The 18,304-nt window shown below is 41.2% G+C and overlaps 1 protein-coding gene across 8 annotated transcripts in view; it reads right to left on the bottom strand.

Annotated features, from left to right (window-relative positions):
- LOC142388626 (chloride channel protein 2-like) overlaps positions 1-18,304 on the bottom strand; it is a 203,466-nt gene that overhangs the window by 158,691 nt on the left and 26,471 nt on the right. For 7 of the 8 annotated variants that reach the window (XM_075474099.1, XM_075474101.1, XM_075474106.1 and 4 more), the window contains exon 1: positions 7,623-7,967. The exons of the other annotated variant lie outside the window; for it this stretch is intronic. In XM_075474099.1, the coding sequence (XP_075330214.1) occupies positions 7,623-7,673 (51 nt within the window). In that variant the 5' untranslated portion in view covers positions 7,674-7,967. Of the gene's footprint in view, positions 1-7,622; positions 7,968-18,304 lie in introns of those variants that run through there. 8 annotated transcript variants of the gene reach the window in all.

Raw genomic sequence — 18,304 nt, 5'->3', positions numbered from 1 at the left:
ATTTCTGTCATGATTACAATATGAAAAACACTCCCCAACATAAACCAGAGGGACTGTCACCAAATCTGCCTCATCAGAACTTTCCCATTAACAGCTTAACAAAAGCACCTGCTCACCAGCCTGAAGCAATGATCTAACTCTGCGCTTAGACATGTGAAAAAGTCTGAGACCTTCGATCAGACAAGTAAAATAAATGGGAATTTCTTTCCATATTCGTCAACCACCTTGTAATCATCATTGTCATTGACCAACCCTCAGCCATCTACGATGCTTGGGCAGTCCGACTACCAATCACAGGCATAAAAAAAATAAATAAATAAAAATAAAAACTGCACCGACCGAAAGATCTGAAAGCAACAGAAAGAGAGGGAAAAAAAGATCTACTGCAAGGATTTGATAATCAGGTTTAAAAATCTGATTTGGGACTTTCTAACTCTTCATGAATACAAAAAAAAAAAAAGCCAATTCTTGAATTAATTATTAAGTACATATGAGCAACAATCGGAAACACAACAAATACTTTGTTTTCCCCCCTAATTCTGCCTTCTGATAGAGTCCGCGAGAAGGTGGTGACGAGCAGCCATGAAGGAGTTTCTCTCTCAAACTTATGGAAATTAATTTGCTGGTGTGAGGAGGCGTTCCTTTAAAAATAATTGTGCTATCAGAGCGATCAAAGTTCAAATGTCATTAATAGTTGACACGATAAATGGGGCGCACAAAAACTTATCAACAAATCATTTGCTGGTTAATGTGCAGCCTGGGAGGAAACCATTCCATGACTTTCTTCTGCCACTTCATACTACCTCGTTTCATGGCATCCAAACAGTTCTGCTGTGTTTGTACCAAACTTATGATGGTGGTGCACACCGCTTGTGCTGCCTGATCTGGGCAGGGCATCGGGAGCATGTGCCACCTGATACAGCGTTAAATGGAGTGAATGAAGCCTTGGTTTGTCACAAGCCGCTAAAGACACACATCTCACACAGCTGGTGTGGACGCTTAGATGGAAATCATCACGTTCCCGCACATGGCACACAGTGTAAGTTTCATCATGTCCTCTATAAGTCTGTGGTGGAGAGCACAATCTGCTTCGCAGAATCTGTTGGAGCAGCAGCATCAGAGCCAGAGACTCGAAGAAACTGAACAAAAGCAGTTTTCCATCCCATTAAAGTGCGAGTGAAGACTGCAGCGCTGGATTTATCAGTGAAAGCAAAACATCATGCCGACATTTGCACGGTGGTCGACTCTTTAAACAACATGCAGCAAAATTTGAATACTTTACAAATTACTTTCGGACTGTAGGAACCTTTAGCAGTTCTAATAACCTTTTAATCCGCGGGGCCGTTTTCTCCCGTGTTCGGACATACAGGAACTCGGGGCTATCTCCCTCAGTTCCTATAACTATTTAGCTCCTTCTCCGTGGTCGGGTCTTTTCTAGGGATGTCGAAATTTAAAAAAAGTCTTGACCGACCACTGAGCCTCATTAGTCGATTAAAGTCGGTCACCGAAAATTCTATAAGTGCCATTTATGATATCTGTGTCCTGTCGCGCGTCTTTCTCTGCCGACTGGTTAGGCTCCCACCACACAATTAATGTTGGTTCGTGCCCTTGGTATTATACATTTTCCCCAATCATTGACCACTAGTTCTAGGCATACTTGTGGAGGAATAAGGGTTTTGGGTAGAAAAATAATTGCTGTGCCTGCGCAGACACGCACAGCCACACATTACGCGCAACGGCGCCCTTCCAGTCACTGTACTTTTTAAACACAAATCAAACGCGGCACCGAACTCAGGCTGTTAAAAGCCCCCGTTACAAAGTCACAAACAGAGAACGGTGCATTTGGCGATGTTACAGGAAAGTAGGTTAACCAATGACTTCGTTTTAAAAAAAAAAAAAAAAAAAAAAAAAAAAAAAAACTTACCGAATGCCAACAGTAGCTAGATGCTGCACAAAATCCTTTGCAATAAGTTCCTGTCGTCTTGCTATTTAAGTACAGATGAATATATCACAACAAGTAGGCTAAGTTAGTCTTGTGTCTTTTGCCATTACAGTGTTACAATTATTATTATGTTGTAGTCCACACGCAGCCACATTGGCTTTATTTAGGTTAATAGTGGCGATTTTTTTTTTTTAACTGCGCAGACAGGACCCGTCATGTACGGCGTACAAGTTGCAACCGGTGTAAGAGAGGACCTCTGAGGAGGGCTCTACGTGAGCTCTGATGCGGTTGTTCTTCCATTGTGGGATGGCTCAAGCTAACATAACATTTCTAAAGATATAGTGAGTTTTTTTTTTTTTGTTTTGTTTTTTTTTTAAACCGACGGCAGAAAAAAAATCTAACCGGACGACGTTGATTCGGTCAACCATCGGTCATACGGTCATCGGTTAACATCCCTAGTCTTTTCATAGTTCTTATAGAACGAATCTTACGGAGGTGTGTGGTGGTCGGTAGCTACGCCCCATGTCATGCTATCACGGCTGAATGTTTCCTCAGACACAGACACAACCGGCGGATGTTTAATAAGTTAAACTTACACTGGTCTCATTTGTCTGCAGCGCTCTGCTTTCCTTTCTTCCTTCATGAAATGAAAAAGCATCGTCTCCTGACTCTCTCTGTGAGCTCTTCCAGCCTCGATATTAGACGCCTGATGTGATTGTCCATGATTAATATCACCATCATGCAGACCATAAACACGGTGGCCTCCCCGCTCTCCATATTAGCTTCGTGGTGGTGTTTTTTCTACTCTCCTTACTTTTACCGTTTTGTTTTGTGTTTGAATGTAGCGCTAAACGGCTAACGGCTAACACGTCACTGAAGCAGACGGCTGCGCGCGGCGCATCAGTCCCTATCAGGTCCCGACTCATGTGCGAATGCAGACTGAAACAGTTCCGCTGGGGAAGGATAGTTATCAGAACGAAATTCGAGGAGGGTAGTTCTGATAACTACTTTCTTAGAACGGTCTGTCCAAAAGCGGCTATTATTAGCGGAGTACCACAGTATGACTGAATCACTAAAACAAGGGTTTAATAGAGCTCTGTTGGGCTTTAGAAACATGTCATACATAATGAGTAATTAAACAGATCTAAAATTGTTAGGATTATTGCCAGTAGTGTAGTACCATTGTTGGCTGCTGCCCGCTCCCTCCCTGGAATACATCTTTATCATTTTAACTGCACTTAAAAGAAAAAATAAATAAATAAAAAACAGATGTTCCGTTTGATTTAATGAGACATTTTCGAAAGGAACTTTCTGCTGAGAAATCTGACTGCAGTTTTTCTCATGACCACTAAGTCATGTGTAGTCTGTGACGTCCCCTTTGAAGAAGATGCTCACATTTCATTTGCAAGCTGCATTTGGCACCAACATGTTCAGCAGTTTAATTGTAAAAATCTACTCCTAGTTTTGATATTAAATTGAATCAACGCACACATAAAGTATTGCCTTTTATTGCCACTTTTCATAACACATAAAATGTCAGCAGTTAACCAGTGTTCGAATTATCCACCGGGCTTCGGGGGGGGTCGGACTTTTTGCGGATCAATTGATGACGTCACCCCCCCCCCAAAAAAAAAAAAATCATGATAATATCATGATATGCAAACACAACAATACGTTATCATTTGCAAACTCCCTGCTAGAGCCTCAGATGAATCAAGTGACCACGTTCGCGGGAAGATCACATCAAAGCACTCGTCTCCGTAAACTCCGTGTTGCCAGATTGGGCTGTTTTGGATGACCGTCTGCGGGTAAAAATGGGTATTGGGCGAGTTTTTCTGTATCTGTATATGGCTCTATGGCCATAGAAATAAATAGAATTCAGTTTAGACTGGTTTAGTCTAGATTTAGTGCCTCCAGGCGGGGTTTGAGCATGTTTGGAAATCATCTGGCAACCCTGCAAAATCCGCGCTGCGCAGGTGAATTCAGCTCAAATCTGCACGCAGCACTGTCAAGTTCAACCACCTAGCCAAAGTTTGTCTCACACACGTTGCTGCAGCAGGACGTTGCTAACTTTCCAGTTAGCAACAAGCACAGCAGCAGAACCAACACATGCAGAATAATACATATATTAAACCTAGCAACGACCCAACTTCAAACAGCTATATGGCTTACCAAAAGCCCACTAGCAAACTAGCAACTAGCCTACATTATGTAGTGCCCATGAGACGCAATCAAGAAATGTCAATCAGCAAAGTGAACCCAATGACGCATACAGAATCAAGCTGTAAATTATCAGACTACAACTGCCAAATTCAACATGGCTTGTAATGTCCGCTGTAAACAGTGTGCGCTTTTCTTGAGATTGAAAAGTGCTATCAGACAGCCCCGTGGTGCTAGTCATGGTACACTGCTAGCTGCTACATGAAATGGCTTCAAACAGAGTCAAAATTATGATTAATCCTATATTTGACATACGGTAAGGAATCCCATTTTTCCTACCTCTTTGTGGGCATGCTATCCTTTTTGCCTCCTTGCTAGACACAGCTATCCTTGCTTCTTGCTTGGTGGAGTCACACTATCCATTTGCCTTCTTCTAACTTAGTTAAATGATATTATTCCAATTGTGCTTTAAACACATGATAAGCCTTGTACTTTATTTTCTGACATCAAGTATGTTGGTTGGTGTATTCTGGATTAGAGCAGTCCGCCTCTGTCTTTGAACTGAGACTACTTGTGCATGTTGACTCGATGGAATTCCTCTGATGTAGTCCTAGGCTAACTTTTTTCTCATGGGAGAAAGGGAAGGGCGGTCACCTGTCTTGAGTGTTTGTAAGTTCAGTGCTTTAAAGTTGAAATAATATTAGTCTGATTTGTTAGTTTCATTTAACAAATCACGGGAAACCTCCACCTTGACACCTTAAATCCACGCGCTCGCATCTCAAACATCATTTTAACGGGCATCAAAACCCTGCATCTCAGTGCTGCCGATGTTTTGGACTATGCGCGAGCTGCGTGCGAACACGTGAAACGCCCGCTGGTGGTACAGTCCATTGAAGGGGTGTTCCAAAACGCATTTTATTTGGTTATTCATAGTACACATTGAAAAATACTAAGTAACAAGATATTTTCAACACCTGATTTTAATAATAGATCCATTTTTTCAGTACCCCCCAAAAGTGTAATTTAGTCCCATTTGGGGGGTATCAAGTCTCAATCGGGGGGGGGTCAGACCCCCCGTAATTCGAACACTGCAGTTAACCTCATGCTTGATGCCATTGTACAACGTCTAATAAACTTTACCTTTGATCGCATGAAACCATGAAATGGCCAACCTAATATCACCATAAAACATATATGATTATCAATTTTCGCATGTTTCTTCAAGTGACAGAACAAATGGCCGTGAGAGGTTTCCACCTGAAATTAAAAAACAGAATCTTACCAATTCAGAATATCTGATGTTAACACACAATATGTTGAGGGTGCTTTTACTTTGCAACCCCACCAGCATTTCTGTACAGCCGGCTTTTCATTCTCCCTCGCGACCAAACTACACTGGCCTCTTTGAGCATCCACTGCCCACAACAAAAAAAAACCCACACAACCATCCCGATTGCCAATACCACACAAAGACACCATGTTACAACAACCCACGGTGAGGAGAGCGGAGCGCAGAGAGAACTCTTTTCTATGAAAGGAGGTTATTCTCGCACTGCTACTATTTTCATTTGATTTCCACTTAGATGCTTACGCTATTTTTTTTTTTTTTTTTTTTTCTTGTAACAATCGTCCAAGCCATGCTGAGTTTAACATAAAAAGGTGGCGGTGGAGGGATTTTCTTCTCTTTTAAGAGAGCCGGAGGGCCGAGCACGAGAACTGCCAAGGTGACGGAGTGTCCAGTGCTGAATCAGCAAGTTGTGTAATCACTCACACAAACACGCACAGATTAGCAGCACACAGAGAGGGGTGCTCTTTACAAAGAAACGTTTGCATGGAAAGGAAACTGAGGCCCAAAGAAGAGCTACAGTTGTGGCTCCACTTCATTTAAAGCCTCAGAGTGACAAACACATAAAAGGAATCTATGCAAGGAGGGCATTCGTTAGGCTTAACAGAGGCTTTGTCAAGAAAAGTTTCACAACACACACACACACTATATGAGGACTTTCAATCCAGATCCCAGCCTTTAACTTTCTGAGGAGCGTACTGCAAATATGTGCTCCCAAAGACTGATCTTACAACTCAGAAATGTCACTTACGATCAATAAAATAATGAATAGCTTTGTTCATCTAGACAAGAATCCCCTATACCTGATAGAAAATGTACCGTACAGGGATATAACGCAATCATAAAGTGGAAAGTCTGCAGACCCTGATGTGGACCTGTCTGATGCGTTTCACACAGCATTTAACATCAATGATTCACCTTCTGAGCTACTTGCAGATCTTCCATAATCTCAACAACTGTCTGCTTGTTATGCAACATAAGTCGAGCTACAGGAAATGGCACGAAGGTTAATGTGCGTTTAGTAACTTAGGATCCCAAAAACATTGTTGGTGCTGACATAACGCCATACATCTGCAAAACTGTCTGCTGCATCTCAGCTTACAGCACATTATGTTCACACAGCTACTGAACAACAATGGGCCCGTCTGTGGTTGCGGGGGACACAACTCACTGGAGTTCCTGACACAGTGACCCCCACGACCACGGGACTGCAGGTGTGAGTGTCCTACAGACACTTGATTCAAGCAGCAACACATCTAAATGACTCAGTTTTTTTTTTTTGGTTGTTTTTTTTAAACAAACACCGTTTTCAGAACTGACCAGGAGAATTTTATCATTACGAATAGTCTCCAAATTATTCTAAGGCTGTTAAAGTCAGTAAATGTATAAAGCATCATAATGCACTCAGTTTCATACAGTAATAAGAGTGAAAAAAAAAGAAAATAATTAATCTGCCTCAGTGGAAAAGTTATTTTTTTCTTATCAATAAATTAACATTTTGATTTAATCAACCAGATTGCATTAACTAATTTTTTATTTTAAATCACAGCCAATAACTGCCTTTAAGTCATATTCATGGATTCATTTGTGAGGTCAAACAACTCTCGTTGTTCCGCCTGCATCCAAATCCATGTTATGACAATAAGCACCGACACTTCCTGTGCCGAGCCGTCACAGACACCAAATGTGTCGTGATCAGCGCTTCAGAAACGCTTTCTAAGATCATTGTGCCACTTCACATGTGCACGTGTCTGGGGTGTCAGAAACAGGGGGACACGCGAGCCTTGCACAGCGGCTTCCAACGCTGCAACACTCGGCTACGTCCACGTGAGAGTACGGAGGTTGAACTTCCATTCAAATCTGATCAATTATACTTGACCCTTGGTTTCCCCAAAAGTCATACCCTTCATTAAAGACTTTTCAAATAAAAAGAGGCACGCTGTTTAATTCGGCATATGCCAATTACCCAACAACGCATTCCTTTCACTTTTTTCCAACTTTTGACCAGTTTTACACACAGCTTGCCGAAGCTGTTTGCACCAGAAAGTGAACGCTCAGCCAACCTTAAACTGAAGGGACTGGTGTGCTCATTCTGGCGTTCTTTTTCATGTCTGAGAAAAGTACGAAATGAGAAACTCGCGGACAAAGTTCAGACTGGCAACAAGTGACACTTACCAGAGTTTGTTCATACTGCAGCGCCCGCTGGTCCGAGCCGTCCCCGGCCATGGTTCCGAGCGTCCCGACCCAGGAACGGGATCAAAGGTTTACAGCGTGGAAGTGACAGGAAACCAGACAGCGATGTCTCTCTCTGCGTCCTCGGTGACTAAAGCATTGGGCTGACTTTAGTGTCTGTGCTGGAGTTCACAAAGGGAACTCTAACTACAGAGTGCCTCTCGGTCCCAGTAAAATCCTTCATTTTATAGCTTTAAGTCCCAGAAAGAAACACACATCGAGGCGGGACTTTGTGTGGATTGAAGTAGAATCGACCCTCCCAGCGGAGGTAGTGTCAATCAAGCTTGAAGAAACTGGCTCTCGGGGTTAATCACATGTATACATAAATAGAAAAAATTATGGAAGCCTATGTCTGCCGGATTTTTTTTTTTTTTTTTTTTTTTAAGAAAGAGTTCGACAAAGTCAACAATTAGTTTGTATCTCAAAACTCAATTCTGAGTTTGTCTCTCAAAGTCAGAAATCTCAAAGTATCATCATCATCATCATCATCATCATCATCATCATCAACTTTATTTATATAGCCTTTTAACACAGCCTTGGCTGAAACAAAGCGCTGTACAACACAAAATAAAACAAGGCATAAAACACAAGAACAATGTAAAAACAAACATTATTAAAATAATAAAAACAATAAAACAATAACAGAAACAGAGTCTCATGCTGGGTTAAAAGCCAGGGAATAAAAATGGGTTTTAAGATGACTTTTAAAAATTGGCAGTGAAGGGGCTTGTCTGATTTAAAATGGGCAGTGGCAAAGTACACACATTTGTTACTTAAGTAGAAGTATAGATACTGCAGTTTAAAAACACTCTGGTAAAAGTTGAAGTATCAACTTGACCTCTTTACTCAAGTAAAAGTGAAAAAGTATGCGCTCCAAAACCTACTTAAAGTATAAAAGTATAAAGTAACCTTTAAATTAAAAAAAATAATAAATAAAATAAAAAAACACACACAAAAAGGTAGATGCCACTATATGAATTGCAAGCTTAATTTGAAAACTGATTCGTTCTACATGTGGCCCAGGACAACAATCATAAAACCATTACTGTCAAAGACAAAGTCACTCAAGGAACATGTTCTTTCTCAAACTTTATTGGAATTTAATTACACGTGAGGTAGTATTCAAGAGGTAGGTCGTGAGGTATTCATGTTCGTCCCATCAAAAAAACTAAAAAAAAAGTCTTACTGCCTGAAAAATTCAAAGAAAAAAGATATACACACGCATGTTCCCCCCTTTGTCATAGCTGACAGTCAAGACAAAAACTGAAACGAAAATGAGCTCTTTATCACTACATACAGAGCACCTAAAACGGTCTGAAAATGGCACGGAGTAGGAGAGTGCAACAATTTTGCATACACACTAAGATTATGTTAGTCCCATCAAAAAAGAAAATCCTACTGTATAAAAACAAGCTTTCCCCATGTCATAACTGACGATCAAGACCAAAATTGAAACTTAAAAAGACTATATACAAAATCCTAAATCGCATCACATGTACCCTCCGTAATGAATTGTTCTTGACTGCTTCATAAGACTTTTATTCCCAGGGTATGTCAGGTCAGTGTCTGGTAACTTCTGAGAAAAAAAAAACACAATGGAAGCCAAAGTCCCCAGCTAGTGAGTTGCATTTAACGTATTCCTCTTAATTGCATCCTTGAGTCTGCTATTGAGCCCTCGGAATTTATAAATGAATTACACATCCTTTACCCTCACCTTTTAGCAACACCTTTGAGAGGGTGTGTGTGTGTTATTGATATGCATCAATTTAAAAAAAAAACTGAAGCCAAGAGTAACGAGGCTGTTTGTTTTGAAAATGTAAGGAATAGAAAGTACAGATACTTGTGTGAAAATGTAATGAGTAGAAGCACAGCCATTATAACGAACAGCCTTGCCACTTACTATTAAGCCCCATTGTACCGGCTTTTTGGCTGCAGTTCCACCAGAATTCCACTGGGCGCGTCGGTGGAGACCAGAATGAATTGGGCCCAATAGAGCTAGAGGCTACAAATGGTCAGTTTCACCTAAGTCTCCTCAAGAGCGCTCAGATTTGAATGTAGTTTCTGAGAGCTCAACATGGGTTTCAAGTCAAAAATCTACTGAACGAGTACATATATCCCTTTGATTTCTTACAGGTTGGCTTCTTGTTGTCCACAACGCGCTAGCATTGTGCTAATGACAGCTGGTCGACCGGCGAAAGAATGAATTACGACCAGAGGCACCGCTTGACGGCTGGCTCCATACCAAGCGACAACAGAATTAACACATTGACTCCCATGTCACGTAAAACTACGTTTTTACTGCCCATGCGTTGGATCCCACATGGTAAAAATACATTTTTAACGGTTTTTTTTATGGATTCTGAATCTATACATTCTAATGCACATTCTGTGTGATTTTTGTAATTATGTGATGAACAGAACTGACATAGATGGCAGTCAAAAACTGGTGTCATCATCTGGACATTTTGATCATTACGCCAATGGCTTTGCGTCAACTCAAGAACAATTTTGATAACGCTGCATTGATTGTTGTGCATTTCTGCATTTTGTCCAATCGTACGTGTCGGTTTCCAGAGGGTGACGGTAAAGTAACATAAACAAACAACAAGAAGGAGAGGAAGACACGCGACAAGTCTAAGGAGGCGGTCTTATGAACAGGTTAGCTTTGCAACATGCGACACGACGCAAATCCTCTGACCCGGATATGTATCTAAAGTGCGACAGGCTGAAAGAGCGCACGTTTCACAACAAAAGCCCCAATATCTCAGTTTGTTGTTGATTTTGGTGGATACCCGCCTTGGTTTAGCTAAGGATAGCTCGCTAATGGTGGCACCTAGAGACACGCAGTTTTGACCCACAAAGAGTTTGAAGTCTCAGCTTTCAAACGAGCCATAACATGTTTCAGTGGCCCTATCACATAATATGCTGTGACTGTACAAAAAACGTCAAAAAATGGTTTAGAACGCTGGGATTCTACGACATAATTCTGTAAAAACCGCCGGTATTCAATGTGTTAAGATGGACTTTTTCCACAGTTTCTTTCTTACTACAGCTCTTCCTTGAAAACGCTGCTGCCTTTGAGACCAACCACAGATTCTATAATACTAGATAGGCTGTGGACCAACAACAAGCAGGATTGTTGCCATAAAGCGGCATCTCCGGTCGTAAGCTATGTATGACATCATATACACTTAAAATCCTTTTTTTAAGCAAATGAGTGGCTCTAAAAATCTAAAACTCAGCCATGGGTATTTTCTAAACATCCTCTTTCGAACACAACATTCGAATTACTAGAGAAAAAATTATATCTTGAGATGAGGGCACGCTAGGGCGTATAGCTCCATAGGACTCCATTAATTCTGGTCTCCAAAATTGAGTGCCCCACGTGGAAAGAGGGTGGAACTGCAACCAAAATTGCCTCGTTGGAAACCAGAAATGCACCGTGAGTTGCGAATCTGTAGTATTATAGAATCTGTGATAGAAGTCAGAAGTAGGCAGAAAAATAAGTAATGGAGTTAAGTACAGATACCTAAAAAGTGTACTTAAGTACAGTAACAAAGTATTTGTACTTCGTTACTTGACACCTCTGAAAATGGGAGGTCATTCCAAAGTTTCGGACCGGCAGCGGATTTAAGATTCAAAAATACTTTATCATTCCAAACCATGCAGGGACTGAAGTCTCCAAGACGATGCAATAATGTAAGAGCAAAACACTTCAAAGAAAGGCAGTAGTAAAAGTGCGCAAAAAAGGGGACGGTTCAGATAAAAAAGCGTGTAAAGTAGCGGAATTGAAGGAGAGCAGCTGTATAGCAGTCTGACTGCCTTTAAAAAAAACAAAAAACTTGTAGTTCTGGTTTAAATGTCCTGACACTGTTCGCCAGATGGCAGACGAGCAAAGAAGGTGTGGAGGAGGGTAAAGGGGTCTTTAATGATGTCCTGTGCTCTCTGAATGCATCAGCTCTGGAACAGGCCCTGGTAAGGTGTAGGGAAACCCCAGTGATAGTCTCTGTTCCTCTGATCACCTTCTGTAAAGTTTAACTGTCTGTAACACAACAGCTGGCCATCCAGGATGAGATTTACAAAGTCAGCCCGCTCTCAACCACACCTCTGCAGAATTCTGATGATGGAGGTAATTGATGTGCACTTTAGCTTCCTTGGAAAATGCAGTCCCTGCTGGGCCTGTTTCACCATTCTGAGGGTGTTAAAACCTAGACCAGTGAAACGTTTGGACATCTGTACTCTGAAGAACTTGGTGTTGTTCACTCTCTTAACCGTAGAACCACAGATGCCGATTGTGTTCATCTCCTTTGCTGTTATTACATTCAGCATCAGGTTATTGTCTCCACACCAGCTAACCCTAACCCTGCTCAGCTCCATCATTGTGGTGTCATCAGATATTAGATATCAGATTCAGGTAGAATCAGGTTCTGTGGCTGTACAGTCACAACTTAATAGTGTGAACAGCAGTGGGCTGAGCACACATCCTAATGCTCAGTGTGATGGTGTCAGAGCCTGACAGTCAGAGTCAGCCCAAAGCTATGTTGACTTTCAACATAGAATCTCTTAGAAATAACATCCCAATAACTTAAAGAGAACCTTACACAGCAGACACCGGGAAAATGGGCCTCATGCAACAACGAGTGATTTAAGAGAATTTGCGCATTCACCAATCTTTTCTTATTTTACGTTTTCTTTCAGGTACGAACAGAATTTACGAGTGATCCAGACCTGTCGTAGGAGTTTCGTAAAATAGTCTGCTGTTATTCAAATCAAGTTTGCTTGACTAATGGATTGTATATTTAATTACTTTGAAGCAAACATAAATAAATATATACATTATACTCCATAATGATGCTGACATTATTCTGTTTGACTTAAATGATGCACTAATTGAAGGTTAATTTGACTCTGTATATGTAACCGTTGTCTGCATTGTGTTAAGCTTTTTTGAAGAAGGACCGACACTCTTAACTTCAGGACTGGACTTTTATTCCCTGAATAATGATAAAGCATACGACTGGTCAGCTCACGGTCAAGCACAGCACTCGTTCGGCACAGCTTAATGAGAGAAAGTTAGCAAGTTTAGCTTAGCCTTCGAGCCAAGATCGCTAACAAACATTACATTACAAGATAAAAACACATTTAGCCAAATGCAATGTTGTCGCCATCTTGCTGAGCATGATATACAAATAATAATAATGCTAACTGCATTATTACATTAAATACAGTTTCCATATAACGCTGTGCTTTGTGTAACAACCTTACCATGGGCTCAATCCTCGTGCACTGTCACTGCGCATGTATCACAGCCCATATTTATGTACTAAGGAGAGCCCTCCCGACCAGTGAGCATCCAAGATACATGAACAACAGCAAATATGATTGGCAGTCACTGTGGAAGTGGAATCAACACTTTCACCCGTTACATATATAACAAGATCAATGGGAAGTGTAACCAGCCTCACCACCCTTGGATTTTTGGCCACTGGAACCTTTCAGAGCGAGATTGGAGACAGATCGGGTGTGTCCCAGTCCTCTGTGAGTCGTGTACTCCCCTTGGTCATCAAAGCTCTCACCAGTTTATCACCGATGATACATAAAATTCCCATACACCGCTGTCCAACAAGTACAAATTAATAGGGACTTTCATGCCGTGGCTGGACTGCCAAACATAATCGGAGCACTAGATTAAACACATATACGCATCAAAGCACCCGTGCCGTAGGTGGGTGTGTCTCGATACAGGGGGGGGGGGGCAAACTGCACTACAGCCCAGAGAAGGCATGCCAGATTTGCACAATATTGCCATGAACAAGGGTCTCCTACTACCTGAACCAGCCCAGGTAGACCAGAAGGTGTGGTGCCAGAAGACCCCCCTCATTAACCGCCCCATCAAAGAGCCATCATGATGAGGTAACAACTGATTGCACAGCTTTTGTTGCAGTCATTGAGCGCCTGGCCATGACGAGACATTTTTTTTAAGCCATTTTCATCCATCATCCATACCGCTGAATCCGTCAGGTCACGGTGGGGCTGGAGCCTATCCCAGCAGTCAATGGGCGAGAGGCAGGGTACACCCTGGACAGGCCGCCAGTCCATCACAGGGCCACACAGAGACAAACAACCATACACACTCACACTCACTCCTAAGGACAATTTTAGAGACACCAATTAATCTAACATGCATGTTCTTGGACAGTGGGAGGAAGCCGGAGTACCCAGAGAGAACCCACGCATACACGGGGAGAACATGCAAACTCCACACAGAAACGCCCCAGGCGGGAGTTGAACCTGGAACATTCTTGCTGTGAGGTGACGGTGCTAACCACCACACCACCATGCAGCCCAAGCCATTTTCATATCAAACCATTTCTTTTTTATTTCGGTGACATTACGAACTACAGTGACACACCTTATAAACAGCGCTCGTAATTGCTTCCCATTTCTTCGCTTTAGCAGGTCCCGTAATTCCACTGATGACACTGCTAAAAATGACAGATTTTCCTTTTTGGATCTCTGAAAGCAGAACTTCAGTCTCAGAGCCCGTAAAGTTGTTCTTTTTGCGCCTTGATGCCATTCTCATGAATCAACACTTCCTGGCAGAGAAGAGAGGAAGTGTTGCTTTATATTGTATTATTTTGGGCGTGGAGTATGAAAATCTACAACCTCGTGCACGTGGACTTAAATACGCACGGGTGGGATTTATCATTTGCGCAGGTCGTTTACACACTTTTTCAGAAGTTAAGAGCGTTTGTTGAATCTGACGTGGCGTGTTCATACGAGACCTTCGTACGAAAAAAGTAAGAGAAATTTTGAATTAAAATACGAAAATGTTCTTGCATGAGGCCCATTGTTTGTTTGCTGGGTTAGTCTTTCCAAGCAAGGATGGATCATTGCTTACCACTTTGTGTCAAACTCTGTTAGAGAATCATCAGTAAGTTTAAAGAATATTTCTCAAAAAGAATAGACTTTATTGTCATTGCACACCAGGGTACAACGGAAATGTGACTGTAAGACTGTAAAGAACTTGGGTCTTTCAACACCTACAGAGAAGAACATTGGGCTCAAGATTACCTTGAAAAAACATTTTCACTCAACACAGTCCATGGCTGCATCCAGAAATGTTACCTGAAACTGTATTACACATGGAGGAAGCCAAATATCAACTCTGTGCAGAAACACGGCCAAGTTCTCTGGACATGAGCTTATCTCAGATGGACAGGAAGACATGTGTTCTGTGGTCAGATGAGTCCATGTTTCAGCTGCTTTTGGGAAAAACTGACATCTGCTTCCATGTGCCAAAGACAAGAAAGACCAACCAGGCTGTTATCAGGGAAAGGTGCTGTCATGGGGAAAATTCCCTCCTCTGTTGTCACTGGTCTGAGTAGCTGACAGCTTGGCTCACCCATCACAAATCCTCCTTGATTCTCCAAACTGAGGGTGGACTGGCTGCTGTCTACTGCAGATAAGACACTGAGGGTGCTTTCACCCTGGCGCTGTTTGGTCCTCTGAGAGTCCGCCTGAACTCTGGTGCGGACCAAACAAGCGAACTCTGGTCCACCTGAAAACGTGGGTCTTGGTTCACTTGCAAGTGAACCCCACAGATTATCCAGCGAACCAAAGAGGGGAAGTAATAGAGTAGACTATTCTAGTGTGAAAGCGCCCTTAGTACTCATCAGTCCTTCACACAGCCCCACTTCAAAAAGAACAAAATATTTATTTTAGATAAAAGATAAAAGTCCAACAGGTATTAATCCCACATTAGATCAGATCAGTGAGCAGAAAACTTCAAATGGCTGGATGGACAGATTTTCCAGTTGTCATATTAGGTGCTGACTAGTTGAGCAAAGGAGAGCTTTTCTTGAGGTCAAACTTGTGTTTGATTTACTTTGTCCTTAGAAACAGAAACACTGAGAAATGAAAGTGTTTGATGTACTTTTGCTGTGATGTGAAACAAATACAGAGTGCTTATTCATGCTGTCCTATTCACGGAACTCTACAAAAATACACACTCAAGCTCACACGCACACAAAAAGTGTATGTGTGTGTTGGTTAATCATTGAAGTGGCATTGCTTTGTGGGAATCTTGTTTGAGAGTGATGACCTTTGTGGCTTTAAGTCCTAATAAAATTAAATTGGATGTTAAAATATTTGCATACTGCATCCCTCTCCCTCTACTTCACCAGCACACCAGTATGTGGCCCAATGGCTGTAGGTATGTTTTGCAGTTGTTTTTAATGGCATTTTGGTGTTTATAAGTTTCTAGGAAGCAATTTCAACATGTATAAAATTTGTCCTACAGTCAATGGTTAATGCAAATGTTTCAGCTACTAAAATGCTGGTTATAAATTTCAAATATCAGTAGAGCTGATTCAAAATGGAGCCCAAAGTCTGACGGGAACACTGCAGCCAACCACTCAGCAGATACTGGGATTACTGGGAAAGAGACAGCTTCCTTAACTTTCATGGAAAACATACTAAAATCACTGTGTTATCAATTTCACAGACTTGAAGCTCGTCTCTTGCACTGCTGCTGTTTCTGAAGTTATGCAAGAGTTCTCAGAAACACATAACACAAAATGGAAAATGACTGGAGGTATGATACAAAGAGAGATATTGATAGTCAACAATAGCCATTCATCCATTTCCACCTCTTATCTGGATTTAGATCATGATAGCAGGATCATAAAAAGATTAAATATATGTCACTGGATTTGTCTTATTTTCTCTATCCCTTTCTGAATAAGGACAAAATACTTTTGCAAAGAGGTGATAGCCCAGTGTCACAGAGAAGGAGTGACAGGTATGTTTGTCTACATGTCCCAAACACAGTAGTAGGATTCAAATGATGAGATGTACATGTATGTTTAGGCTATTGTCGTTTGTAGGGGGCATCCATGTGACATTACTATAATGACAATCAATGAGCATTAAAAGGGGACTGGATAGTTTAGTGGCAATCTTACCACCTTTTATGTAGGTGACCTGGGTTCAAATCCCCTGCATGAAAGGTATTACCTCCAGTTGGGGTCCTTAGGCAAGACCCCCTTACCCTACCTGCCTACCTGTAAGTCGCTTTGGATAAAAGTGTCTGCCAAATGCATGAACAATGCAAACAACAACAATGCATAAACATTAAAACGTTTAAGCCCTAACAATCTATTTTGTAATATGTAAACCTTTCATACTAACCCTAACCATTGGTGAGGGACTAGAAAATAGGAAGCGAAGGAATCGTGAATGAGTGCAAAGTAGAGAAATGAAAGAACTTTAGAAAAGTTGTGTCATAGTTTTTGGGTGGATCACATGGTCTCTTGAAGATCAGCAAGATGGGTTAACATCCAACCCCCATCCCTCCTCCTCTTTGTGTGCAACTAAATCAACAGTGTACATATATGCGTTGTCATGTCAAGATATCGCCATGCAACAGCACAACAAACAAACAAACAAAAAATCCAATTAAATTTCTTTTTTGAGCAATACATTCTAAAAAGTTAGGACAGGAGCAATAAAACTGATGGTTAAAAAAATTGTTTTTTTAAAAAAAAGAATCATGAGAGAGGCTGAAAACCATCACCATTCAACACAAAATTTGTACAACATCCACCACTGCAAGTAAAATCCATGAGAAATGCAATCGGTCATGCTCTTCCCAGCAGCCATCCTATTTCCTGTGGCATCTCTGTCTACTGTCTTTTAAAGATGTCTGTGTAAGTCATATTGCACTGCGCGGCAATAACAGACACATGGCATGCGTTGCTGGAACAGTATAACCTTTCAACCTCTTAATCCAACTCTACATGTGAACGAGAACATGACTATTTGGGCCAGATCTTTGCTCACATGCTACATTACGCCATCTTCTGGTATGAAGTCAAATATCTTTAGTTTGGTAAATGCTGACTGATTCCTCATTCTTTTAGTCAACTACAAATCACTCTATACATCATTGTCTATACTCTATACAACTTTCATTCTCTCCATATTACTTGTGAAGTGATCCTCCTGGGGACTACACCAATAAAAACAAAATTATTAAGAGCTATTGAGTAACACATGACGTGTGCAGAGTCACAGAACGTTTAAAGAGTTTGGAGGTTTATCTTTTTATCTTATTTCTTTGTCATTTCCACAAACAAATGATCATATTATTCAATTGTTGAGGCAACACAATCTCAGTATTCAAACATATTTTTATACAGATTATTAATTTACAAAGTACAAACCTAGTAAAGTGAAAACTTAATTTATATTGCCAAAAAATAAACATAGTTGCACCCACGATTAGGAATTTTGTGCAAACATTTGCTCCCAAGCTAGAGCACACCATCCATTGTATTCTGGCAGAATGATTATTGTGACCTCCAACCTACTCACACCCAATGCTTGAAATGAGCCCTCTGAAAATAAGAGGTGACTTCTCAGAGACTAGCAATGCAATATTACTGAGCATGAGAACACTCTGGGTTTTTTTGATCAAGTGAGATCACAAAGGACTTAAATCATAAAATCCGCACCAGATTCCAGAGCCTATCGTGGAAGCATTTAATAATTTTCCTTTTCTGTCACTCTACATTCTCTCCTGGACCAATATCGCTGTATTATCACTGCTCCCTCTAACCACG

Source organism: Odontesthes bonariensis, chromosome 9 (assembly GCF_027942865.1).
Source record: "Odontesthes bonariensis isolate fOdoBon6 chromosome 9, fOdoBon6.hap1, whole genome shotgun sequence".
In the NCBI taxonomy this organism is placed as follows: domain Eukaryota; kingdom Metazoa; phylum Chordata; class Actinopteri; order Atheriniformes; family Atherinopsidae; genus Odontesthes; species Odontesthes bonariensis.
The sequence above is the reverse complement of the archived record's forward strand: the minus strand, read 5'-3'. Positions and strand labels throughout refer to the sequence as shown.